The sequence below is a fragment of the Pteropus vampyrus genome, unplaced genomic scaffold (genome assembly GCF_000151845.1).
Source record: "Pteropus vampyrus isolate Shadow unplaced genomic scaffold, Pvam_2.0 Scaffold116, whole genome shotgun sequence".
Taxonomy (NCBI): Eukaryota; Metazoa; Chordata; class Mammalia; order Chiroptera; family Pteropodidae; genus Pteropus; species Pteropus vampyrus.
The window spans coordinates 865,284-890,076 of record NW_011888897.1 but is presented as its reverse complement, the minus strand read 5'-3'; the positions used below and the strand labels follow the sequence as shown (position 1 = coordinate 890,076).

Sequence of the window (24,793 nt, the reverse complement as noted above, 5' to 3'; positions counted from 1 at the left end):
ATGGAGTCCTTTACTTAAAGTATTTTGGTTACTAGAATAACTATGCATATCATAAATAGTTTTAATTATTAAAGAATAAGAATATAGTAATATCCTAAAGTTAACACTTAAAACTAAATTACCAATATTGTTTAAGAAGCATCTATTAGCATTATATTGTAGATGTTTGAAAACGGCAGTTATTTGAAAATTTTACATGTTAGAATCTTTCATAAGCCACTTATTCAAGTTTTTCATCATTTTCAACCCCTTAGGGCTTTATCACCTCTGTTGTATCTCTAGAATATGGCCTTTTATTTTCTTCTCTTCACATTTATCAACATTCCATTTATTTTTGACCCATCTATCCTCAGTTCTTTTCTTTGCCGTGTCATGTATTTTTAGATTTCATTTTGGGAAGTAAGTGTTCATGTGAGTTACACTGCTTTACTTTTCTTTATATATAGAGCATAGCAGAATTAACTGCTTCTCCACTTTTTGAGAACTATATGAACTTACTGGTTCTCATATAAACAAAGTGGACAAATCAGAAGTTGATGGTTTAGCCAAACTCCCATCTTCCTTTGTCTCCTTGCCCTGTGTCCTGTCACAAGATCACAGTGATTTGCATAGAATAGGAGTTAGGAGTGATTCATTCTAAGTGAGTTGATCTTTTCTTTCTTCTCCTAGGCTCTGCAGGCACTGCAGCGTCAGCCCAACGCGGCTCAGTATTTCCACCAGTTCATGCTCCAGCAGCAGCTCAGCAATGCCCAGCTGCATAGCCTGGCTGCCGTCCAGCAGGTGAGAGGTCAGCAGCCAGCTGGCCTAAGAGGGAGGGGATAGGCGCTACAGGTGGGTAGGGGCATACTGCATCCTCCACTAAGTCTGGCTAGAAACATTCTCCTCTGCCTCCTGTCCTCCTGTAGGAAGATTAATGGATCTTAGCTTCTGGGGTTGCAGTAAGAACTGTGGGAGAACTTCCTTTGGGAGGTAGACTGGCTATGTCTAGACCCACACTGTGGAATTCGGTAGCCACTGGCCACGTGGTGCTATTGAGTATTTGAAATGCGGCCTGTCCCAATTGAGATGTGTAGTAAGATTTGGATTTCAAAGACTTGGCAAGAAAAAAAAGTAAAATATCTCAGTAGTTTGTTTATGTTGGTTACACATTGAAACGAGGCTTAAAATACATTATTGGAATGTTCCCCTGTTTCTTTTCCCTTTTTAAAAATGTGCGTATTAGAAAATTATATATGTGGCTCATATTATATTTGTATTGGACAGCTCTGGGTTAGTTTTATCAGTTACTCATGATGTGACCTGACCAAAGGTTCTCGCATCTAAAAGAAAGTGAGAAGAGGAGGACAGGTTGCCTGCCTGCCCAAGGGGGTTCTGTGGGAGTCACTGCATAGTTAGCATATGTGGTAAGGTGAGATTGTTGGCATAGTGGATATACTTTTCTTTGCTTCATAAGAGTCCGTTGGTTCTTACCTGAAATCTTCATTACTTTTCGTGCCTCTGATTTATTGCTGGCAGATTCAGAGCCTTTTTCTTCGTTGTCTCCGCTCTTTCTTATTTCCTTTTCTCTCTCTCAGGCCACAATTGCTGCCAGTCGGCAGGCCAGCTCCCCAAACACCAGCACTGCACAGCAGCAGACCGCCACCACCCAGGCCTCAGTGAGTACTGCTTCTCCCCACTGAGAGGCTTCTCTCTCGGCATCTTTGTTTCTGGGCTAAACTTTGCGTGGCCGATCTCAGAGTGTTTACTGAGCCATCAATGGTATTTATTGCTCTTATGTAGTGAATGTTAGTAAAAGAAAAGTAACCAACTTGGATCTATGTAGGAGTCTTAACAAGGAAGTCTAAGAAAGGAGGAAGAAAATCCTGGGGAAGAAGAGGTGATAATAAAGGAAAGGGACTAATCTCTAGACCCTTCAATGAGAAGTAAAATCTGTTCTATTTGCCTTCTCAACTGTTACACTAGTGGCTAGGGACTGGTTTCTCTACTTTGGTAATACTCCACAGTAGCCAGGATGACAGTTACAGAAAGGAAAGTATTAATCATTTCCACCCCTGACTCTGTGAAAGTGAGATATTCTGTTCTTGACCATGTCACTCTGAATTTGTCAGTCACTTTCATTTCCTTTCACTTATCTTAAATCCTTAGTCTTCATTCCTTTCTATGCCACGCAGATCAATCTGGCCACCACGTCGGCCGCCCAGCTCATCAGCCGATCCCAGAGTGTGAGCTCTCCCAGTGCTACCACTTTGACCCAATCTGTGCTACTGGGGAACACCACCTCCCCACCCCTCAACCAGTCCCAGGCCCAGATGTATCTACGGGTAAGCCACAGACACAACTGCCATTGTCCCACGGGCGTAACTGTTCTGTCCCTGGCTAGGACTTGAGTGAGAGCTATTTTATTTAACCATAGTTACCCAGCTGTTTTAAGACAAGCCCATCTCCTTCCTATACCTTACTTACCTCTAGAAGTAACACTCAGTATTCACAGGTAGCCTGCAGATTACATTGAGATCGTAAATTAAAAGTGTTCACCTTAACATTTGACTAAATTAACATCAGATAGTCTAATCTTTAAACCTAATTCTAAGTGTTAGCTCTTAGCCTATCTACTTACTTAACATAAATACTTGTTCTAAGATTCTCATTGTCTCAACTTCTTTGATGTGTGACTCTTTGTTATCCATCTCTAGTTTATACACATTCTAGGTTTTCTTCTGGATGATTCATCACATATGGAAAACAAAGGGTCTCCTGGGTTGGTGTGGAAAGGGGCAGGGCTTACTATTTCATATCTTCTGTTTATTTTGTCTTGTGGTCCTTCCCTTCCGTTTCTTCTGTCTTCTTTTCCTCTGGCTCTCTTTCCTCTGCTCTTCTTCCTCCTCTCCTTGCCAGCCACAGCTGGGAAACCTATTGCAGGTAAACCGGACCCTGGGCCGGAATGTGCCTCTAGCCTCCCAACTCATCCTGATGCCTAACGGGGCAGTGGCTGCAGTCCAGCAGGAGGTGCCATCTGCTCAGTCTCCAGGAGTTCATACAGATGCAGATCAGGTCAGTGGCAACCATTGACCTGTGGATGGGCACTGGGGAGGATGAAGGGAACGACCACAGACTAAGGCCCACCCTTATATCCCGTTGCCACTTTTCAGAATTCTTATTTTCTTTTTCTTTTCTTTTTTTTTTTTTGATCCTTAATTTCTATAGGACTTGAATTCCACACAACTTTTGAGTTATTTGAGTTAGTAAGGGAAATAAATTTGACTGAAAACAGCCCTGTGGATCTGGAAAGCCTTATTCTTAACACAGGGCAGATTTCCTTACTATTCTTTTGCCCTCCATGGCTCAGTTTATTCAGGAAGTCTTAATTCTCTCTCCTTGCAGTACTTTCTCTGGAAGATGAGGGATGGTTGAGGGAATTGTCCTGTTATATGGATGTGAAGCTGACCTGGCTAAGTTGCTGAAAGGATGTTTGATTCCTTCTCTTTATGAGTTCCTGTAGCTCTCAACTTTTTAGCAGTCCGTTTCTGCTCGCTGTGTTCCAAGGGAAATCTTCTTCACCATTGCTCCCCATGCCTTATCCCCAATATATACATATAGCGTTAGAGTTATATATATATTTTAAGCCTGAATTTTTGATCTTATGACTGGGATGTAAACTGGGATCTCATAATACTTACTTTATTCTTTTAGTTTATCAGTTAGCAAGAAAATATTGAGCTTTCTTTCTATTGATGTGCTCAGATATATACTCGAAACTTTGGGAGATTGAAAAGAAATATGAGTCAGGTCTTTTTAAAAAAAGAGCTTAGAGAACAAAGAAGTGCGAAAGTAAATGGCACTAATTTGACACGAGAAGAGTTGGCTGCAGTAATCTTCAGTGACTTTTGGGATACTTGAACAAATTCTTGGAGGATGGGGTATGATTTGATTTGGAGTAAGAAGAAAACTGGAGAGAGAAAAGTATGTGTAAAGGCATCATTTGTATATGTGTGACTCTGAGTTGGGGGTGAGTGCATAAAGTGGAGACAGCAGGCCTGATGGTAGAAAAGATCATTGTTGGGAAAAATCTGAAAGCCAACTAACTTCATAGGCAGCAGGGGTCGTTGCTGGCTGTTGATCAGCAGATTAATAGGAAAAGGCAAGTACTTTAGAAAGAGTCAACTAGGAACATGTAACCAGAGAGAAAAGAGAAATTAAGGAACCTACTAAAGAAACTCTTGGGGTCAGCTAGTAACAAGGTAAGACCTTTGTTTTAGACTATGCTAACATTAGGATCAGAGGATGAGGTTGAGACTGTTTCCATATCCATTTCTTTCATTTATCCATCTATTTGTTGAGTGTCAACATGTGGAGGGACAGAGTAGTGGTTGAAAGTGTGAATCTGATGTTTGGGTCAGATTCCAACTCTACAACTGACTGTGCGACCTAGGCAAATGATCTAACATCTTTTTGCCATGGTTTTTTTTTAATATATAAAACATTTATTATAAAATACATACCTCAGGGTATGTTGTGAGGACTAAGCGAGTTTATATGTATAAGTGCTTGAACAGTGCCTGGAGATGATGAGTGTTTATGAGTATTAGCTAGCATTATTCTATATCAGATTATATGTATTCCTTAGCCTTGAATGCCCAAGGAAGTCACAGTGACTAGACTGATAGAGATCACAAATCATTGAAGTACCAGATATTATATAAATAATCACCTGAGTGGTTTAATAATTGTTTCATTAGGAAATACAGCATGCTCTGAAATCAGAAAAGGACTTAATTTAGCCTTGGGATGAGGGTAGAAGTCAAGGAGGGCTCTCTGAGGAAGTGACAGTTAAATTCGGGCCTGTAGAATCTAGTCAGGTGAAGACATAGAAGGAGAGTGCTGAAGGCAGAGGAAGCTTATGTCCAAAATCTCTGAGGAGGGAGGGAGCTTTATATATTTGAGGAACTGAAAGAAGACCTGTGTTCCTGGAGTTTGGCAAAGAGGGATGGAGATGGTGCTCGAGAGGTATGTGAAACCTCATCTTGTGGGACCTTGGGCACCATTTTTAGGATTTTGGGCTTTATGTGAAGGGCAGTGGGAAGATATGGAAGGGTTTTAAGCATGGCATGGAGTGATTTGAGGTTTTTGTTGTTGTTTGTTAATTTTAAAGATTGTCGGCTCCTCTATGGAGAATAAATGGAAATGAATAAATGGAGTATGAATGTAGGGGGAACAACACCATCATAACAGTTTATGGGAAAGATGGTGTTTGGATTAGGTGGTAGCAATGGAGATGGACAGAAATGAATATTGAGAAAAACATAGGTCAGTGAAAAAGGAGAACAGATTCAGTGGATGGGGAGTTGAGGAAGAAGCCAGAGATAAGACCTGACACAATAGCGAGGTGGCTGGTAGTGATAATTATGAGATAAAGAATGTTGGAGAAGTGGATTTAGGGTGAAGTTCACTTTTGGATATGCAGTCCTTTCTAGCCATCCAGGAGGAGATACGGGATCAGTGGTGTTATTTATGTGGTGGAAGCTCAGAGGAGAGCTGTGTTGAGATAAACATTCAAGAGCAGTAGGCATATTGATAATTGAAGTCTGGGAAGTGTTTGAAATTTCATAGGGAGATGGTATGGATTGAGAAGAGAAAAGCCTTTAAGATGAAGCCCTGAGGGTTAGGGAGCCCTTAGAAAATAGGGCAGTTCAAGGTCAAGTGGAGGGTAATGGACTGGCAAAGTTGAACAGGAAAGAGTGACAGACAAGAAAATCTGGATTGCGTGGTGTCATGAAAACCAGAGAACAGAATGGAACAAGAAGTGGCAAGGGTCCTCCGTCAAATGTAGTAAAGAGGGCGAGAAAGATGGAGTTATGGGTGTGGATGGAGAACCATTTCAGTGGAGTCATCGGGGTGAGGAATAACTGAGGATAATGGGAATAGATGCAATGAATGTAAACAATTATTAAGAGTTTAGCAGTGACAGGAAAGGAATATGAAACTGGGAGAGGGGCAGCGAGGTTCAGGGATGGTGAAAAGAGGGAGCCAGTACAGGAGAGGCTGAAAAGACAGGAGAGAATTGGTAACATAAGCTTCTTGAGAATGAGGAGGGGTAGAAGGGAGAGGAGGGAGAAATAAGTGATGGGTGCTTATGTAGATGAATGTGTAGATTTGGTGGGGGAACCGATGAAGTATCATGCTCATGTAATGGTTTTATTGTCTCTGCAGGGGTGAATGAGAGAGGAAAGAAGAGAGAGGAAAGAGGAAGTGGTTCTGAGATATAGGGAGAGTAGAATACTTGTAAGTAGCCATTACAGAAAGAAAGCTGAGTAGGAAAAAACTATATAATTGCCAGATAATAGTAAGTGCCCTAGCACCTAATCCTAATGATTCTTGTAAATCTTTCTCAAAAGCTCTCAACTCTTCTTCTTTACTGATGTTGCCCGATTCAGTTTCTTTTTATTTTTCACCTGAATTACTGTGCTGGTTTTCTCACCGGTCTCTTGACTTCACCTTTATCTGTTTCTCATCTTCTTCCACATTACTATTAGAATAAGTTTTCTTAATGTTACTAACATTATTTTTAATTGTACCTCTTGTATACAGAATTTGATAAATCGTATCCTTGGCTCATGACATCCTCTCATCAATGGTCCATTCGTGGCCCACTTTTATTTATTTACTCAGTAAGTTTTAATAATGTAATCAATCCCAGTTCCACCTATGGTAAGGACATTCTGATTCCTAGGTTCATCCTTCCTTCCTTTTTATATAGTTTAATTGTACTTCATATAATAAAGTACTTTTTATTATGGAAAATTTCAAACATATAAAACATGGAAAAAATATGAATCCCTATGTACTTACCATCTAGCTTCAACATTTATCAACAAGTGGTCAATCTATCCAGGCCCCTTCCTTCCATTTGTGGATTATTTAGAAGCAAATCCCAGATACCATACCATTATTTATATATATTATTACATAATATATATAAATGTACATTTTATTTGTATTTACATTTGTAAGATACTTGCGCTATATGTAATGTTTGGGAATGCTTTTTTAATAGCTTATTGTCAAGATCCATGCATATTATTGCATGTCACTATACTTTATTAATTTTGATTTCTGTGTAATATTCCATTGTGTGAATATACTGTAGCATATTCTCTTCTGATAATGGCCATTTGGGTTGTTCCAGGCTTTTGTTACTATGAATAGTACTGCTGTGAACACTCTTATACATGCCTCCAGTTATACGTAGCAAGGGTTTTTCTTGTGGAATTCCTGGGTTAGAGGGTATGTAAATGTTCAGCTTAGGATTTGATACCAAGCTGTACTGATTGACATTTCTGTCAGCAGTGTCTAAAAGAATGGTTTCAACTATAGATTTGATCATATTCTGATTAATATTCTTCAGTGCCTTCCTATAATCAATTAAGCACTCATTCATTATTCCTTCTCTCTGTTCGTATTTTGGAGTACTTACTATGTGTCAGGCACTGTGCTAGGTACTGGGAATATAACAGTGAAGAAGACAGATACACTTTCTGTTTCCAAACTAAAGTTCACATTCTCCTTATAACATACCAGGCCCTTCTTGATCTGACACCTTTCTGCCTCCCTAGCCTTAGCCTACCCTTCCTAGTTTCATTTCTTGCCACTCCCTCTAACTCACTCCAAACATAATGAAATATTTATAATTTCCAAAAATGCTATGCTTTTTCTTGGCTCGATAGTCTTGCAAATGTCATTACCTGTGTCTTCAAACTCTCACCTTCACTATTACCTACTGGGCTTCAGTTCAGACATTACCTGTTTTAAGAAGTCTTTCCTAATCTCTCTGGTTTGAGTTAATCTTCCTCCTCTGTGTTCCCATGGCACTTTGTGCATATCTCTGCATAGTATAATATGGTTATTGGTGATTTTCTTGTCTTTCTTTCTGAGTAGAAAGTACTCATCAAGAGCAGGGACTGTCTTTCATCCCTGCATTCCCAGTATACAGTGTAATACCTGAGGCAGAGTAGGTATTTGGTAAATGTTGAATGAATAAATGGAGAGAAAAGGGAAAATCTGAGACTTTTTGAGGGAATAAATAACCAAATTTAATGATAGATTTGTTAGCGAATGAAGGAGACTGAAAAGTAAAATTTAATTCAGGAGGTCTTCCCTAGGTGACTGGAGGCCTTTGGTGTATATAATTGTAAAGGTGGGGAGATGAGTTGAGGTAGGCTGTGGAATATGCAGCTGTCTTCACTGCTTCTGAATCGGCCATGGAAATCTTTGACCTTAGTGCCTCTTGTTGACCTTTTTCAGTCTACTTTTTTCTTCTTATCTTTCAGGTGCAGAACTTGGCTGTGAGAAACCAACAGGCTTCTGCCCAAGGACCTCAAATGCAAGGCTCTACTCAGAAGGCCATTCCTCCCGGAGCCTCCCCTGTCTCTGGCCTCTCCCAAGCCTCTAGCCAGGCCCTAGCTGTGGCTCAGGCTTCCTCTGCGGCCTCAGGCCAGTCCCTCAACCTTAGTCAAGCTGGTGGAGGCAGTGGGAATAGCATCCCAGGGTCTATGGGTCCAGGTGGAAGTGGCCAGGCACCTGGGGGCATGGGTCAGTTGCCTTCCTCAGGAATGGGTGGTGGTGGGAGCTGTCCCAGGAAGGGCACAGGAGTGGTGCAGCCCTTGCCTGCAGCCCAAACAGTGACTGTGAGTCAGGGAAGCCAGACTGAAGCAGAAAGTGCGGCAGCCAAGAAGGCAGAAGCAGATGGGACTGGTCAGCAGAACGTGGGCATGAACCTGACACGGACAGCTACACCTGCTCCTAGCCAGACCCTTATTAGCTCAGGTGAGTGGTCATTTTCATAATGTCATTATTCTCTTAGAAATTGTTTGAAATCTTTAGAGTACATTTCTTTGCCTTTTTTCCTGCTTCTTTTTGTCCTGGAGTAGTGGAGAGTCACATCAGCCTTGATCATATTAGGCCAGGAAGATGGGAGAACAGGTAATAGATCTTGTAAACTCAGTCTACAAGTTGCCTTGTCCTCTCTTTCTTAGGCCCTGAGTTCTTTAGTTTACTCACTCTACCCATTCATTTACCCAGTTCTTCTCAAATTGCATACAGTGTTCTAGGAGGTGCTAGAGATACACCTTTGAAAAACAGATTCCCTGTCCTCATGGAGCTTACAATCTAGCATAAGGGATGAATTCTCTCTTCATTTTGTGTCTAATGGTGGTTAGTTGGCCCAGTATAAAGCACAGACAGTATAAGTGCCTTAGAGTGCTAAGGACTAATGAATAGAACCATGGTTTGATATAGTCAGCTTGTCATCATCTATATCAATAAGGATAAAAATGAATAATATAATAACCCAAAATCGTTTATACTTGCTTTCAGGCTATTGTTAGATATAGTTAGATGTGTGTACCTTACTTGAAAATGTTTATTTTTGCCTTTCTTGTTTCTAGCACTTTAGTTGTTGCTAAATTTGGATAATTTACTCACAAAAAGTTAGTTACTTATCAGTTGTATTGCTAATAACTTAGTATTTATGTACAAAGCATTTCTGTTTCCAAAATGCTTTCATATACATAATGTTCTCTGGACAGTCCGGTGGAATAGGAGCGGGGAGATCATCAACTCCGGTTTTTGGTAGAGGAAACTAGGTAAAGTCAGAGCCTGCAGCTGCTGATTCCTAAGACTTCTCATAGGTGGGGACCTAAACTGATGAGTCTTAAAAATGGTGACATTTATGGGAAGATGTTGGAATTTTTACCTCTGTGGATATTTATTCTGTCAGTGACTATTAAGTGTATCTGATGTGCCGGGCTGGGTTCTAGGGATGTGAAAATGAATAAAACATGGACTCAGCCTTGAGGAACTCAGTCCAGTCATACAGAGGATGGGCCAGCTTACTTTCCTGAGTATAAAGTAACAGGATTTAAGTATAGCAAAGAAAGTAAAAGTTAGATAAACATAAGAAATTACAGGAGATCGTTAAGTGATTGAGTAAGCGCATTCTTTCTTTGAGATCTTTTAGAGATAGTTGGTAAGATCTGGTAATATTGGACTCAGAGGAGAGTATGAATGAGGTGATCTCAGGTCCTTCCAGGTTAGATTTTCATTCACTATGTGATTCCAAAACTAGGTACACCTTGGAAAGATGATTTTACTTTTAATTTATAATGATGATTATTTTCTGCTCTTCTTTGTTCCATTCTGGGCTGCTTCCTATAGCCACCTACACACAGATCCAGCCCCATTCCCTGATTCAGCAACAGCAACAGATCCACCTGCAGCAGAAACAGGTGGTGATCCAGCAGCAGATTGCCATCCACCATCAGCAACAGTTCCAGCACCGTCAATCTCAGCTACTCCACACAGCCACACACCTCCAGTTGGCCCAGCAGCAGCAACAGCAGCAGCAGCAGCAGCAGCAGCAGCAACAGCAACAGCAGCAGCAGCAGCAGCAGCAGCAACAGCAGCAGCAGCAGCAGCAAGCCACAGCTCTCTCTGCCCCTCAGCCACCACAGGTCCCACCGACTCAGCAGGTCCCACCTTCCCAGTCCCAGCAGCAAGCCCAAACCCTGGTTGTTCAACCCATGCTTCAGTCTTCACCTTTGTCCCTCCCACCCGACCCAACTCCCAAGCCACCCATTCCCATCCAATCCAAACCACCTGGAGCACCGATCAAACCTCCTCAGTTGGGGGCTGCTAAGATGTCAGCTACCCAGCAACCACCACCCCATATCCCTGTGCAAGTTGTGGGCACCCGACAGCCAGGTACAGCCCAGGCACAGGCTTTGGGGTTGGCACAGCTGGCAGCTGCTGTACCTACTCCCCGGGGGATGCCAGGTACAATGCAGCCTGGCCAGTCCCATTTGGCCTCCTCCTCGCCACCTTCATCCCAGGCTCCTGGTACACTGCAGGAGTGCCCTCCCACATTGGCCTCTGGGATGACCCTTGCTCCTGTGCAGGGGACAGCACATGTGGTAAAGGGTGGGGCTACCACCTCCTCACCTGTTGTAGCCCAGGTCCCTGCTGCCTTCTACATGCAGTCTGTGCACCTGCCGGTGAGTGATGTCTGATGTTTTGAGGGCACTGTCACTCTTGAGAGTGAACCTGGGGCGGAGTAGAAATAGAATTTAACTTAGTAGGGGAATGAAGAGTAGAGAGAGATTAATGGAAAGTTAAGGTATTGGTATTTATTTGTTCCTTTTGTGAGAGAGACGTAAATGTATATAAAATCTGAACTTCATACTTCTAAATGTGGTACTGAAGTCATTCTGGGTTTTGGATCTCTACTGAATTGGATCAAGATAACATAAACCATGTAAACAGTCTTTAGAAAAACAATAGTTCTTGGTTGAGCCATAATGATCCCAGGGTCTCAAGGTCTAGGATGAATTAATGTTACATTTTCTTTTGTCCTGATGTGGAAGTTACACTTCTTGGACATGACTGGGAATTTTAATGTACCCTGGAAAGTACAGATTGGGGAATCTGGAACTAAGAAAATTTTTCTCTGAAAGTAATACGGATATTTGTGCTTCCTTATCTTCATTCATAAATCTTGATTTCTTTCTCATTCTTCACTTTATAGGGCAAACCCCAGACATTGGGTGTCAAACGCAAGGCAGAGTCTGAGGAGGAGAGAGACGATGTCTCTACAATGGGTTCAATGCTTCCTGCCAAGGCATCTCCAGTAGCAGAGAGCCCAAAGGCCATGGAGGAGAAGAGCAGTCTTGGAGGTGAGAGACTTACCTCTGCAGTGCTGTTGGAGCGCACAGAGATTAATGTTCTGAGTGAGCGAGCTAAAAGATAAATCTGGGTTCAGTAGAATATGAGTCTGAACTTGGTGGACAAATGAGTAGATTCAGAAATGGAATCCAGGGTGAATGATGAATATGTGGAAAGGTGAATATGTATTGTGGAAAATCAGGCTGGCTTGGCTAACAGACGGGTCAGTTATGCTATCCCATGTCTGTTCCTGAATTTGTGTTTATTTTCCAGAGAAAGGTGAACCAATGACCAATGTGAATGCTAATACCCCAAGCGGTGAACTCGTATCCTTGGCTCCTGCCCCATCGGCACCACCTCCTACTCTAGCAATGGTGTCCAGACAGATGGGTGACTCAAAACCCCCACAGGCCATTGTGAAGCCCCAGATTCTCACCCACATCATTGAAGGCTTTGTTATCCAGGAAGGAGCAGAACCTTTCCCGGTGAGGGCAGGGCCATGAAGTCGGACTTTTAAAGGGGATCTTGATCTGACTGTTGTCTCTATTAAAATCAAAAGGCTCAGAACTATTTATTAGAGAATGGTTCAGTTTTGCTGTTTATTTTGTGAGTTGTAAAGAAGGGAAAAGGAAAATGTTGAAAAAAGAAAAGGAAGAATATGACTTTTAAAGCTGTAATAGTTACACAAACTGGGTTTTTTATAATGAAGAAAATTGTGTTGGAGACATTAATGGACTTTTCTAGGTACTGACTTGCAGAACTAGAACACAGCTATCTTGACTTCTAGTGACTTCCCTCAACTTAGGAAGGAAAAGGACAAACTAGGGAGCCAGGTTAGGAAACTGTTCTCCAATGGCTTATCTGAAAAAAGCCAGTTAGAGACTTGACTGCCACATTGAGAATGAGCCTCTCTGAACCAGACTTGACCTTTAACTCAGGAGTTCCAGGCAAAGACATGATGGTGAGAAATGCTGGGGAAAGCTATAGAGAAGCAGAAAGGAAGTTAGGCTGACTTAACTGTAAACCTTTTTCTGGGACAGGTGGGTTGTTCTCAGTTACTGAAAGAGTCTGAGAAGCCACTGCAGACTGGCCTCCCGACAGGTCTGAATGAGAATCAGTCAGGTGGCCCCTTGGGAGGGGACAGCCCATCTGTTGGTAAGTATTTATTTAGAGACCAGTCTGGGGAAGGAGGGTCATGGAGATGTGTTTGAGGATTCAGTGTAAAATAGTAATTATCTGTTTAAAGTAGGAATTATATGATGTCTGTCAAGACACAGAAACCATAACATGTATCAGAATATTCAGAATTACACAAAAGGAATTCCATAGGATTAGGGGGAATTTTTTCAAGCTAAAGTAACCTGTTAAATTATTTACTATAAGGATATATTTTTTGAAAGATTATCTAAAATTAGATATTTCTTAATCTCCAGGTCTCCTTGTTCTAGATTTTATAGTCTATATTATAAAAACTCTTATTATTTATACTTTATCCCCTGCTTTTGGAAACTGTGTGGGAGAGGAATATCTTTTTAGGCATTAGTAATCAGTTCCTCTCTCCTGTTCAGAAATGCAGTTTTGTCTGAAATCTGGGAGTATGAATTAGGATAAAATTAGTCATCAGAATGGAAATAGTCTAGCCTAAGGGTAGGAAAACTGTGATATCCTTGAGGGACATGCCTTTATGGTTTTAGAATTTGAAATTTATGTTTTAGGGATTTTCAGTTAGGTGGTGGAGGTCTCTAGGGACAAACCCTGAGAGTAATTAGAGTCGAGCTCTGATCCTAATGATGACTTGAGTGGCAGCAAAAACTGATGGCAGCTTTCAAGTGATACCTTGTTTTTCAGAGCTAGATAAGAAGGCGAATCTCCTGAAGTGCGAGTACTGTGGGAAGTACGCCCCTGCAGAGCAGTTTCGCGGCTCCAAGAGATTCTGCTCCATGACTTGTGCTAAGAGGTACTGTGGACACCTCCTTGCTTTCAGTCTGCTTCCTCCATCTAATATTCCATCCCTTCCCTAGGATCATCTCACAGCTGATATTTAATGTCTCCTTTGCTTTCATTGTCTTCCCCAAATCAGCTCTTAAAATGCCAGTTTACCTTTAGCGCAGGGTAGCCAGGTAGTCTTCTGTAGCACTTTTGACATCCTTATGTGCCTGACCTGTAGGTATAATGTGAGCTGTAGCCACCAGTTCCGGCTGAAGAGGAAAAAAATGAAAGAGTTTCAAGAAGTCAACTATGCTCGTGCCCGCCGGCGCGGACCCCGGCGCAGCTCCTCTGACATCGCCCGAGCCAAGATTCAGGGCAAGCGCCACCGGGTGAGCGGCCGTCGCAGCGCCAGCGACCTTTAAAATGGGCCTAAAGAGTATGAGACCAGAACTGATTTCACGTCGATTGCATTACTGAGAATTCCAAGAGATCCTGACCTGTTTGGTCCCCTCTCATCTGATTACTGGTTCATGTATCCATTAATTTTTATACTATATTTATTAGAGAAAAATCTAGGACAATCGTCGGCAGAAGGGAAGACTCGAGAAAGTGATAGTGTATAATTGAAAGGCGCTTGAAAGTAGACAGGTGACTTTGGGCATTTGCAAATGAAGTACAAATTATTTCACTTGTGTAAGATCGGTTTTTCCTCTATGCCCAGTATTAACCCAAACTCAGGATTGTTGGGGAGAGGAAAGGAAACACTGTTATTCATGACCTTACTGTTTTTCGATTTTCTTTATAGGGTCAAGAGGACTCTAGCCGGGGTTCAGATAATTCCAGTTATGATGAAGCACTCTCTCCAACATCTCCTGGGCCTTTGTCAGTGAGAGCTGGCCATGGAGAACGAGACCTGGGGAACCCCAATACAGCCCCGCCCACCCCAGAGTTACATGGCATCAACCCTGTGTTCCTGTCCAGTAATCCCAGCCGTTGGAGTGTAGAGGAGGTGTATGAGTTTATTGCTTCTCTACAAGGTACTGTGGGCCCATCCAGTAGAACCTAGGCCACCTGCATGCTTAGTTTTCCCTAGGTCATCCCACCTGGGCCTAGGTAACAGGGAACATTACTGACTTCTAAGGGGCCCAGCCCATGTGGTATGACGAAGGCTCTACTTTTGATATTTATTCAAGTTACTTGCCTCCAGCCTGGTTTCCTAGTTTCCTTCTGGGTTGACTGTCCTCTGCTGTGTCAGCAATTTCAGTGTTTGGTTTTCATATCAAACACTTTTATTACGATTCAGCTATTATTTATTGCTAATAATTTTTGGATACGAAGTATATTTTTTATGTGATTGTGAGACCCTCAATCAGCAACAGTTCCAGCATGGATAAAATACTTTTTCAAAGAAGGGGATTAGGAAATAAGGCGCCATTGTTGCCTGCTTCTCTTCAAAGTAGGATTGTTTATAAACTATTCTTGACAAAGGTATGGTTTTCTCCAGAAAAGAAAATCACTCTACCCTTTTTGCCGTTTGTCTGAATTCTGTGCCCTTAAACGTGTCACAAAAGTTTAATTCTTTTTGCCAGTGTCAGAGAAATCATCTTTGCTCGCCCCCTCACCCCCCAAGCTATTTGAATGAAGTTATTTCTGTAGTTGAACAACTTTGTTCTTTATCTTGGCACTTTTTTCTTTTTAATTAGCCAGTTGCTCTGATTTCCTTTTGCTTTTTAAGCTTGCCATCCCAGACCTTTGTATTACTGAATTTGGGACACATACTTTGGGATTAACCATTGCTAGGTCTGTTTTTTCATCTTTAATTTTCGACTTTTATCCTCTGGTGCTACCATGTCCTTTCTCATACATATTCCTACCATTTCCTTTTAGGCTGCCAAGAGATCGCAGAGGAGTTTCGTTCCCAGGAGATTGATGGACAGGCCCTTTTATTACTTAAAGAGGAACATCTTATGAGTGCCATGAACATCAAGCTGGGCCCTGCCCTCAAGATCTGCGCCAAGATAAATGTCCTCAAGGAGACCTAAGGTGGCTTTCTTGCACAAAGCAGCCTAAGGCAGGAGTTCCCCACTGTCCAGGTTACAGCCTGGTCCCACAGATTTTACAGGGAATAAAGGACTGTTCCAGTATGTAAAGCTTCTGTGGAGGGGATCACTGAGACAGGGAAGGAAAGTGTGAGAAACGGTTGCTGGTGCTACATGGCAGAGCTTTTGACATTTCCTCTGGGTTCTACTTTATTTTCAAAAATCTTTACAGTTCTCACCTACTCCAATCCAGTCTTTATAAAAGAAGTCTAGAGAATGAGGACTATTCAACCTTGCCCTGGAGTGTCTAGCCAAGGTCTCAGTTCTCCAAGAGGAATATACAGTGTGGTAAGGCAAGGAAATGGGTGGAATGTAGGTGTGCCTCCCCAATGGGAGAGGTAGGGTTCTAGCTTGTGTGACACGAGTAGCAAAAACTGGGACTTCCTCTGGATTGTCTGACTGTAGCTATGGCCGTTTTGTTGTCACTCACTCCCATACTAGTGAACATTTTCTCCTGCATCTGTGGCAGGCTCACCAGCCAGCATAGGGACTTGGTTGGCATCATTCTGAGTTGCTGCAGGGACTAAAAGTGTTTGGCACGTGTGACTGTTGTTAATTTTTTCTGCATCCCCCTGCTCCCTTCCAATCTATCTGTTGTCTTTCTACCCTTTCTTTTCAATTCCAACTCTGCTCTGTCCTATAGCTTTATGAAACGAGTGCGTGGGGCTGAGGTCAGGAGTATAAATACCTGCCTTAGGTGCTATTCCTTATACAACAAAAATATTAAATATTTTTTTCCTCCTCAGTAAAAGGATAAAAATTGGTCTCAGTTGTCTGTTACTCCAATCCAGTGTCTTTCACACAAATGATTAGGCCAACATGTATTTTTTTTTTTAATCTTTCAAGTGTCTTTGTACAAAAAGTGTTTCCTTTTTTTTTTTTTTGCATTTTTAAAACACCAGAGTGTGGGGGAGGGATGCAAACAAATAACAAAAAAGATGCTTTTATAACATTATTTTCCCTGTTTAGAAAGAAAAAGAAATCACTCCAATAGTTTTTAAAGTCCAAGGATGAAATAATTTCATTTTCTTCTCTAAGGCTATAAAAGGCCCCTATCTATTGATTCCATCCCCTTGTGTCTAGTGGAGCCATGTTGCTCTTCAATGGCACAGGTTCACTATTAAAGATCAGGCCAGGTTTTGGGGCATGTGGCCTAAATAGAAAGGTGGAAGCATCAGAGGATTAAAAACCTCTCCACAGAAATGTGGGCAAGATGACACTTCCCTGAGCCAGAAGGAGGGGCAGGTGAAGCAGCATCCCATACCCAGAGCAGAGGATGGCAGAGCCCTAGATGTCCTACTTCTGCCTCCATTCCCTTTCCAGAAGATTGGAAATAAAAAGGTCAAAATGACATGCCTGTGAAGAAAGTGCAACATGTTTAGAAACACTGGTGGCGGGAAACATCTCAGGAATAAGAAAAGCTTTGCCAGCTTTTACTACGAGTAGGAGGGAACAGCCATCAAGGAGATCCCACTGCAAGGTAAATTTCCCTTTTCCGGAACTCCTGTTGCAAAGTGGAGGACGCTTTCAATTTCCCTTTGTAAAAGATTGGACTTCTAGATTAGGCATTTTGGCTACATATGCACTAACAACCAAAGAACAAAATCCAGGACCTAGTTCCAACTTAGTCACTCCAATGCCAACGAATGATGGGATGGTACTTTAGAATCCTCGAATTGGGAAATTTCACACTTTTCGCATCTTAACTCCAGAGGTGGTCTACATCTCCAGGCTCAGACCAAATGGCAGTACTTAAGACTGCAACCAAGAGATCACTGCAAAGTAGTTCCAAGCAGCAAAAAATGACATCCAGATTCTCACGGACACTACTGGAGGGTGCAGAGTAAGAGCATGAAAGCAATCCAACCTTGTATAAATAATGTTTCTTTCCTTTTTTTTTTTAATTAAAGAAATCCAGTGTCTCAAGAACTTGTGAAAATGTGTTTAAAAAAGGGTCAGCAAGCCTGCCACATGCTTTTGCTCATTAAAATGATCCTAACTGTACCCTCCTGTACCAAGACAGTGCAATAGCCTCTTGTCACTGGCCCTGTTAACCTCTGACCTACAACTCTACCTCTTGAGGAAAAACCAAAAATAAGGAAAAAGGGAAGGCATATCAACTAGTGAGAAGAGGATGCAAACCAAAAGCAAACTGGAAAGCAAGAGCAACATTAAGGGTGAGAGGAGAGGCTGGAGTAGAGAGATTGCTTCAGAAATCTGGCTGAGTATGCTTTGGTCTGGGCGGGGGGCTGAAGAAGCTGGGCATTTAAAGTGCAATCACATTGGTAATAAATGATCATCCCTTTCTTCTGATTCCTCCCCCAGCTGATCATCCCCCACACCGCGATATGCAGCAGGCACATTTCGAGGTTTAGAACGGCACACGAAGTCACAACCATCCTGTATGGAAAGAGGCAAAGGAAGGAAATGATCATTTGGAATAAGCAACCTTAGGGTAAAGCAAAGTATATTTATGGTCTAAGAATGTGGCAAGAACTAGTTTCCTCCAGGGATAATGAAGAGAAAACCCTAAAGCTCCAAGGGAGAAACAGGAGAAAAATTCTAATTAGGCCTCACCTTCCCACCTAGGCCCCTTAATATCTGTATTAGATTCCTAAATCTAAGCAACAGTGTTCTTCCAGCCAAGTCTTAGCAAGCCAGACAGTAAGATCCTATGCTGCTTAGTGCTAGGGCAGCCATCTGTCCTGGTTTGCTGGGCCTCTTGTGGTTTTAGCACCCAAGTTCCATGTCTCAGGAAACCCCTCAGTTTGGGCAAAGCGGGATGGCTGGTCATTCAACCTTGTAAGCAGGCTACAGATTCAGCCAGCTGCCCTGTTACTTACTGCTACCAGGTTGCCAAGATCCTGCCAGAAGGCTAAGTGAGGAAACTGCTCTATTCCTTTGGCTCCTACCACCAGTCGCTGGTATAGGAACCCCCCGATGATATAGACAGCAACCAGAGATGCAAACCTGTCGAAGAAGAAAGATCCATCTTAAAAACCATGAAATAGTAAAACTCAGATGCTAAGGGTCATCTGTATTCACTGTTAGCTGTTTCCTAAGTTGTGTTCTGTAAAATGTGGGTGGGGGGAGGTAGTTATATTAAAGAAAAAGGGGGCTGGTAGCTTCCTTAGAAAACCAATAAGAGCGCTGTCAGTCTGAGAAAGAATGCTCAGAAAAAAAAGACGCAGTGTGAGTTCTGCTGAGAACGGTCACCATTAGATACACGATTCTGTTTGAAAGTTCTAACAATCTAATGGGACAGTTTAAAAACTGCCCAGCCCTCAGGCAGGAGAAAAAAACCACTTCCAATGTGAATATTTATTGGGGATAAAATATTAAATCTCACATTTTAAAAAATTTGTATAGTCAGAGTTCAAAGAGGGTTTTCCACATGAAGTTCACCCCCTTGAATTATAACACATATAAAAATACACAATTTGTACCCATATACAAGAAATTATCAGTTAAAAAAAAGAGAAAACTTGGACTGATAAGGGAAAAGGCACTCACGTGACAAGTAAGATAGAACCCACACTGAGGTGGGAGATCTCAGGAGAACAGGCCAGGCTACTATCCATCTCAAAGAGGTATAAACAATCTTGGATTTTGCCTCGCTCCTCAGACACAGGGTTAAAATTGTCCTAATGATGAAAAGACAGAACACAACATTTATGTGGTAAAGTGGTTTCTTCTGACTCCATCTAAAAAAAGAAAAAAAAACTCCCAAACCCAAAAAAACAATTGCTTTCTTTTGGTTCAATAACCTATTTTCATTTATGTTAGAAGATGGGTGTCTGCCACAGGGAAAGATAGAATTTCTAGTTTTCTCTTGTCCGTCTCAATGTATCTCGTCCCCTCTGGAAAGTCTCTCCCACCTCAGGTCAATCGTTTCATCTCTCTAGGCTCACATGCCCCAGGATGCCTCACCGCTAGGGTGTGTCGATTGCAGGAGATCATCACCACTGCACGGCGCTGCTCCCTGCCACAGTGATTGTCATATTCATCACCCCCTTTATAGATCAGCATGATCCAATTACCTGAGGAGGGACAAGGAAAATGGAGCGTGGGGTGGGGGAAAAGCAGAGGCAGAATTGGGTACTACAGTACAGTGACATTGGTTTTAATTAAAATAACCCTCATCAGAATAAATTCTGTATACGAGATATATCGAGGTAAAACTTGCTTTTTTACAATAGCTTTATGTTCCTCTGCTAAGAATCATATAGATATTCATATAAGGATCTTAATTCCCCATGTTACAGGAAGGCAATGGATAGTGCAAAAACAATTATGATTCATACCTCAACAATGACTCACATTTGCTGAACACCTGCTAACATCAAAAGAAGAGGTTCCATACAATTACTGGGTGGTGGGGGAAAGCCTAAGATTTAAATTAGCCATAGATAAGTTCAAAATGGATGATTTTAAGATTGGGAGGCATTTCTTTTTCTTCAGCATTTACTGTATTCAATTTTTTTTTGCAAAATATCACTTGATTCATGTCATATGTGGTGAGTAAGGAAAGGATTCTGCTTCCTATTTTGTGTATACTTAAAGTCAAAAGGTGAAATGATTTTTCAGTCACAGGACTAGTAAATGTGATGATCTGGGTCAAAAATCCAGTCTTCTGACCCACAGCCCCACATTCTTTACATTACTTTTTTACTGTTTATTATTTATAGGAGCAAATGCCTGCACTGAGGCAATACTTATTTATCTGCTGAAGGGAAGGAATTAGACTAGGTACTCACATAGTCCTTTCCAGCAATAAGATTTTATGATTTTTGAGAAATATTATCACCATCATTATCACAACTTCGTAGGGAAATTTTTGTAGACTGAATAGTTTGTAAACCTTGATCTTAAAATTTAACTGGCAAAGTGATTAATTTGATGAGAAATGATGATGGTTAATATTTTCAAGCCTAGCTTCAAAATAATGAAAAACTCATTATTAACCCATCTCCCATTTAGAAAAAAAAAAGTGCAGCTCACTGCCAATGTTAATTTTATATAAACATGCTCTTTGAGGCTGAAGCAAATCTGGCTAGTTTTCAAAGTGAAAATAAAATATAAAAACTATTCTTGGAATTATTTCTAAACAGAACTTGTCTCTACTTCTAATATAACAGAAATGTATACATAAATTGGATTCGTCAAATGAATCTCTGGCTAACAACTGTTCAAGAACGATGTTAATGTCATGTGTAGGAATGCTATGTTTTCTAGGATTTGACATTTTCAGCGTTCGAGAATTACTATATTTTGTAAATGGAAATATCACTGTTTAAAACAGAATGCTATAAATAGAATGATGTCATTTGTTTCCAAAGACTACTGATATACTAGAGTGACGCGAAAATAATAAAAGCGAGATATTTTGTGGCAAACTTTGGAGGTAAGATTAGGACTGTATTCTGGAGTTATCTTGGGTAAACGCTGCAGCGGCAAGCACCGCTGGCGAGTATTCTTGGGGCAAAAAGGAAATGGATAAAGGGACCCCAGGTTATACAATTCCATCTAGATTCTTTTTTTGCATAAACTTTTCATGATGTCCTGAGCCTTGGCTCCAGAGGAGCTGTGGAACTAAGTATCCGGTGGTTTATAGTCTCAGGTGTGCTGAACCACACATATCACATGATATTCTGAAGAGATTAGGAAAGACATAGAGGATCGTCAGAGGGATTAATAGGATCAAATAGTCAACAGGGAGAGTCTTACTTCCATTGAAGATGTGAGTCTCGTTGAGTCTCCCCACCACTGTCTCCTTCCCATTACTTTTATTGATCTGCACCAGGCCTGCCCCAGAGGTGTGGTTGCCAGCTTCTCGGCACACTCTGAATATGTACATATACTTGTCTGGGCCCTGGCCCACAGTGCTCTCAAAGCTGTACGGAGACGTAAGGAGAAAGAAGGAAGAGGAGAGTTACTGGTTATCAACCTTAGAAGAGCAGCCTCTTTTCCTTTTACCGCCTTCCCAAAGGTGTATTTAATTTATGTGATGTCAAAACTAAATGTTAACAGTGAATAATACTTGTTGAATCATAAGCTATCCATGACCCTGACAGACCATTCTAATTGTTGATGACTAATTAAAATATACCACCCACGACTAGATATTCCTAGAATACCTGCTCTAGACTATGCTAAAGTGTTAGCTACCATTTCCCTGTGAATACGGGTCTATGTTCCCTGGTACCTTAAAGAGCATCTTGAGATCTCATACCCGAAGATTTGTCACTTCTGATGATGTATACAGGCTAACATACACTTATCTGATACTTCTAAAGTCTTATCACATGGAGGCATCAAATAACGCTTTTTAAATTCCTACAAGCTGGTCTCTTGGATCCAGTCTTGGAAACAACTACTCTTCTGCGTAAGAGAACTGCACATTGCTACAAAGAACTGGGGCGAGAATTTGCCCTATATCATAAAAGCAAGATAGGACCAGCTATCCCAGATAAAGAGGAGGTTATTATATATGTATTTCTTCCATAATCAATAGTAATACCAAAATAAAATCAGTAAGAGGAGGAAAAGATTCTTTAATAAAGTTATTTCTCAAACCCTTTAACGTTCTTCTCATTTACCTTTTGTTATACAGTGGTTTCATCCTATTCAGTAGAGCCAACTCTTTCTCTGACTCTCTACCTTTTTCTCCTACCAGGTCACAGGTTTTCTCTTCTGCCTGCCAAGATTCTTTCACCGTCACAGCCAGCAGTAGCAGCAGCAGTAATCTAGTCCTCCAGCAGCTGTAGAAGGGGAACATCCTTTTGGGAGAGTGTGTGTGTTGGAGAAGGGGGTGGGGAGGAACAGGACAGAAGAGAAAGAGACAGAGCAAATAAATGAAAGCTACTTTCTAAAAAACATTTTATCTTCCATCCATCACCTCCTATTTTATACTAGCTAGTTTTCTTCAATATTATGAAGTTGGGTTTTATCTTATGTCTATTTCAAGCTTTTAGCTCTCATCCAAATTATGTTTTTCCTGTCCTTTAATATTCTGAATTGGATTCTTAAGTCTCTAGGTTTCTCTTTTTCTTCTCAAAACTTATTTTGAAAGCCTCGTCCTAGCTGACTCCATTGCCTGAAGCTGTCGCTTACATCCTGTCCTTCCTGTGCCCTTTCAGGACAAGGGCACAACATGCACTCAACGAAGAAGACGGCACTGGCCTTAAAGAGTGTCTATAGGTTGTGGTCAATCTTAGCAAGGTGTGCACAGAACAAGAATACCTCGACTTCCAAGGCAGTTTACCAACTCCTCAGCTCTACTAAGAGAAAAACTCATTTTTTTTTGTTCTAGAAACTGACAAAAGACTAACCAATGGCCTAAGGAATATTTAGGTGCCACCAATGATGGTATTTTGATTATGCAGAAAGTATAAAATTCGTTGGCATATGCAACAAATAGTACATTTCGATGTCTCTGTGCCAAGAGCACCCGCACCAGGAAGCTCAGATATATAACCTTCAGTCTAATTCATAGGTGAGTCCTTCAGACACACCATGCAGTTGAGAAGAGCGAAAGGAGAGAACAAAAAAGAATTAGTTAATTATGACAGTCTCATTGGAGACATCCTCACTTCTTTACTGTTTGGTGAAAAGTTAGGTTGCGATATCTTATTATTTAAAGTTTAATACTTCGAACTTTGTGCAGTTTCACTGTACCACTCCCGTGTACCTAGACATGTACGGCTTAATCTTTGACACAAGATTATGCTACTGGCAGGATCGACTAGGTTTTGCTTGCGTGCTTGTTTGTTTTTCTTACTTTGCAGGCTACATATCTAACAGGAAGAAGCTGAGGCCCAGAGGGATGGGATTTCTGCCTGGAACTTGCTGTAAACAAAGGAAAGGAACGACTGAGAAGTGTATGCATATATATTGCTTAAACCAGTGGCCCTCCCTAACATAATGTGCAGATTACAACTTAACACTTGATAGGGTTTATTTGGAAACTACTAAAAAAGATGTAAAAATAGAGAAAGAGACATGATGACTTTGGGCCCTGACTTCTCATTCCATTATTCAGGAGCGTCCCAGGGTCTTCGTTCATATTCCCCATAAGAATGATGAATCAAGATACACAGCCACAACACCCAAACTCGACATTATCCATTTTAATGTCTCATTTCTGAAAAATAACTCGATCATTTAAATTACAGGAAAAAGAAAATTCACTAGGTCAAAATGAGTGGTTTGAAGAAGTCTTCCAAAACCCACCGCAGGCTCCAAGTCACGAAGCTCAAGAGTTTCTGGATTTCCAGTATAGGATCTTCCTATACTCCAAACTGCTGACATCCCTTGAGAATCACCAAGTCACTGTACAATTTAGTAAATCCAATTGACTTGATGCTTGTACTGCTCTAGGAAACACATGGCCCTGTTTCCCAAACTCATTTTCTTTTCTCTAATCCACCCTTGCAAAAAGCCTTCACCCTGATATCATTAATGACCCTTCAGGCCATTGCTACTTGTTAATTTCATAATGTAATGGTATCACTAATTTTTCTGATACAAAGAATTAATTCTTCCAAACTTTTCTCCATTATAATAAAATGCTTCCTTACTACAAGTCTGAACTTTGGTTCCAATACTCTTTAAAGTCCTCTATTTCTTTTCCATGCTGTCCATTGACTCTATTGTATTTTTAGAATGTAAAACTTGAAATAGGCAGCATGTAATGAGTACCAATAAGTTTAAAGATAGGAAAATGGAAGCTCTCAGCCCTGAATGAATTTTCTCCACTCCCCTAAACGAACTTACATTTGACCTTATGGTTCCCATACTCCACTAGGACAACACATGCTTGGGAAGTTGTCTCCCTGACTTTGGGTACTCTAAACATTAATTCACTACAGTAATATTAATAAGGTGTTTCCACAGACTACTTATAGCCAGCCAAAAAGTCTGAGGCCCCCATAAACACATTTAAGACACTAATAGGAAACACTGAGTGCTTGCCTTCTGCCAGGCATTGTTTGAAGCACTTAACATACATAAATCAATTCTTACAATAACCCTATGCAGTAATAGTTATTGAC

General features: G+C 41.2%; 2 protein-coding genes across 5 annotated transcripts in view; one reads left to right on the top strand and one right to left on the bottom strand.

The window, feature by feature from the left end:
- Positions 1 to 17,663, top strand: part of PHC1 (polyhomeotic homolog 1) — a 21,335-nt gene extending 3,672 nt beyond the window's left edge. The window contains exons 3-15 of one of the 4 annotated variants that reach the window (XM_011365765.2): positions 670 to 780; positions 1,575 to 1,655; positions 2,172 to 2,321; positions 2,896 to 3,051; positions 8,325 to 8,820; positions 10,210 to 11,045; positions 11,576 to 11,723; positions 11,986 to 12,197; positions 12,753 to 12,867; positions 13,561 to 13,669; positions 13,880 to 14,030; positions 14,447 to 14,678; positions 15,529 to 17,663. In XM_011365765.2, coding sequence (XP_011364067.1) covers positions 670 to 780; positions 1,575 to 1,655; positions 2,172 to 2,321; positions 2,896 to 3,051; positions 8,325 to 8,820; positions 10,210 to 11,045; positions 11,576 to 11,723; positions 11,986 to 12,197; positions 12,753 to 12,867; positions 13,561 to 13,669; positions 13,880 to 14,030; positions 14,447 to 14,678; positions 15,529 to 15,683 — 2,952 coding nt within the window. In that variant the 3' untranslated portion in view covers positions 15,684 to 17,663. The remainder of the gene's footprint in view (positions 1 to 669; positions 781 to 1,574; positions 1,656 to 2,171; positions 2,322 to 2,895; positions 3,052 to 8,324; positions 8,821 to 10,209; positions 11,046 to 11,575; positions 11,724 to 11,985; positions 12,198 to 12,752; positions 12,868 to 13,560; positions 13,670 to 13,879; positions 14,031 to 14,446; positions 14,679 to 15,528) is intronic. The other 3 variants (XM_023533942.1, XM_011365766.2, XM_023533943.1) reach the window with 3 other exon arrangements.
- Positions 17,595 to 24,793, bottom strand: part of M6PR (mannose-6-phosphate receptor, cation dependent) — a 9,831-nt gene continuing 2,632 nt past the window's right edge. The window contains exons 2-7 of the mRNA XM_011365768.2: positions 22,340 to 22,519; positions 21,468 to 21,634; positions 19,671 to 19,780; positions 19,254 to 19,384; positions 18,584 to 18,710; positions 17,595 to 18,140 (exon numbers count right to left, since the gene is read on the bottom strand). Of these exons, the coding sequence (XP_011364070.1) occupies positions 18,018 to 18,140; positions 18,584 to 18,710; positions 19,254 to 19,384; positions 19,671 to 19,780; positions 21,468 to 21,634; positions 22,340 to 22,518 (837 nt within the window). The 5' untranslated portion in view covers position 22,519 and the 3' untranslated portion in view covers positions 17,595 to 18,017. The remainder of the gene's footprint in view (positions 18,141 to 18,583; positions 18,711 to 19,253; positions 19,385 to 19,670; positions 19,781 to 21,467; positions 21,635 to 22,339; positions 22,520 to 24,793) is intronic.